Genomic DNA, 2,500 nt, shown 5'->3' with positions numbered 1-2,500 from the left:
ATTCTATAAGAGGAGCAGTAGAACAGTTTAGGTGCCGGTAGTCAGCTCCGGCGAACTCCTGCCCATGTCAAGCACTGATTACATCACTTTAGGCTTTTAGCTCAGAAAAGAACAACATCACGTTTATTGAAATATGTTTGTTTACCCCATAAACCTGTGACTATTTTACTTGAAAACGTATATGTTTTTCATAGAGTTACGGAATAGGCAGGGAACAGTCACTAGCATTGTTGAGGAACAGTCACTCTAACATTCATCTAGTTAGGAAACAGTCACTCTAACATTGTTAGGAAACAGTCACTCTTAACATTGCTAGGGGACAGTCACTCTAACATTGCTAGGGAACAGTCACTCTAACATTGCTAGGGAACAGTCACTAACATTGCTAGGGGACAGTCACTCTAACATTTCTAGGGGACAGTCACTCTAACATTGCTAGGGAACAGTCACTCTAACATTGCTAGGGAACAGTCACTCTAACATTGCTAGGGAACAGTCACTCTAACATTGCTAGGGAACAGTCACTCTAACATTGCTAGGGGACAGTCACTCTAACATTGCTAGGGTACAGTCACTCTAACATTGCTAGGGGACAGTCACTCTAACATTGCTAGGGGACAGTCACTCTAACATTGCTAGGGGACAGTCACTCTAACATTGCTAGGGAACAGTCACTAACATTGCTAGGGGACAGTCACTCTAACATTTCTAGGGGACAGTCACTCTAACATTGCTAGGGAACAGTCACTCTAACATTGCAAGGGAACAGTCACTCTAACATTGCTAGGGAACAGTCACTCTAACATTGCTAGGGGACAGTCACTCTAACATTGCTAGGGTACAGTCACTCTAACATTGCTAGGGGACAGTCACTCTAACATTGCTAGGGGACAGTCACTCTAACATTGCTAGGGGACAGTCACTCTAACATTGCTAGGGAACAGTCACTCTAACATTGCTAGGGGACAGTCACTCTAACATTGCTAGGGGACAGTCACTCTAACATTGCTAGGGAACAGTCACTCTGACATTGCTAGGGAACAGTCACTCTGACATTGCTATGGAACAGTCACTCTGACATTGCTAGGGAACAGTCACTCTAACATTGCTAGGGAACAGTCACTCTAACATTGCTAGGGAACAGTCACTCTAACATTGCTAGGGAACAGTCACTCTAACATTGCTAGGGAACAGTCACTCTAACATTGCTAGGGAACAGTCACTCTAACATTGCTAGGGGACAGTCACTCTAACATTGCTAGGGGACAGTCACTCTAACATTGCTAGGGAACAGTCACTCTAACATTGCTAGGGAACAGTCACTCTAACATTGCTAGGGAACAGTCACTCTAACACTGAGGTTGTGTGTGTTTGTGCCTTGACACTGTGTGTGTGTACACCTGCTCTTTGACACGTGTGTGTGTTTTAGATCTCGCTGGCTGTAACCACGGTGCAGAGCGAGCAGACGAAACTGACACACTCGGTGACGGCGAGCGTATCCAAGGTGACGACGCGTGAGAAGGTGGTGGTGAAGAATACTAAAGCAGCGCTGCCCTCTCCACCGCCCCAGAAGAAGAGACAGATTGTTGTCGAATCAGAGCTCAGGAAAAGGTGAGGTGGCAGGCTCCTCCAATCACTTTTCTGCAGAATCACCAAGGGGTGTGGCCAAACAGGGGGTGACTTATTATAGTCTTGGTGACTGATCGATAGCAGGAATTCGATCGTGACTTTGAGCGAAAGCAGGAATTCGATCGTGACTTTGAGCGATAGCAGGAATTCGATCGTGACTTTGAGCGATAGCAGGAATTCGATCGTGACTTTGAGCGATAGCAGGAATTCGATCGTGACTGAGCGAAAGCAGGAATTCGATCGTGACTTTGAGCGATAGCAGGAATTCGATCGTGACTTTGAGCGAAAGCAGGAATTCGATCGTGACTTTGAGCGATAGCAGGAATTCGATCGTGACTTTGAGCGATAGCAGGAATTCGATCGTGACTTTGAGCGAAAGCAGGAATTCGATCGTGACTTTGAGCGAAAGCAGGAATTCAATCGTGACTTTGAGCGAAAGCAGGAATTTGATCGTGACTTTGAGCGAAAGCAGGAATTCGATCGTGACTTTGAGCGATAGCAGGAATTCGATCGTGACTTTGAGCGATAGCAGGAATTCGATCGTGACTTTGAGCGATAGCAGGAATTCGATCGTGACTTTGAGCGATAGCAGGAATTCGATCGTGACTTTGAGCGATAGCAGGAATTCGATCGTGACTTTGAGCGATAGCAGGAATTCGATCGTGACTTTGAGCGATAGCAGGAATTCGATCGTTGCATATCCTGATTTCATCCTGAGTCTAGTGTGCCGTGCGGGAAAAATCCATTATCTACAACGATTGAATTCCGGGCCTGAAGACAATATTCCAGATGTCAGCCAGTCTCTGGAGACGTACCAAATGAAACACTATTCACTACATAGTGCAGTAGTTTTGACCAGAGACCTATGTGC

General features: G+C 45.9%; 1 protein-coding gene across 1 annotated transcript in view; it reads left to right on the top strand.

The window, feature by feature from the left end:
• The window catches only part of dmd (dystrophin), a 462,454-nt gene that overhangs the window by 270,598 nt on the left and 189,356 nt on the right, over positions 1-2,500 (top strand). Inside the window, exon 31 of the mRNA XM_090209468.1 lies at positions 1,430-1,611. Coding sequence (XP_090065594.1) covers positions 1,430-1,611 — 182 coding nt within the window. The remainder of the gene's footprint in view (positions 1-1,429; positions 1,612-2,500) is intronic.

This window comes from Oncorhynchus mykiss, chromosome 18, assembly GCF_057628025.1.
Source record: "Oncorhynchus mykiss isolate SJ-2025 chromosome 18, ASM5762802v1, whole genome shotgun sequence".
Classification (NCBI taxonomy): Eukaryota; Metazoa; Chordata; class Actinopteri; order Salmoniformes; family Salmonidae; genus Oncorhynchus; species Oncorhynchus mykiss.
This window is presented reverse-complemented; position numbering and strand designations above follow the sequence as displayed.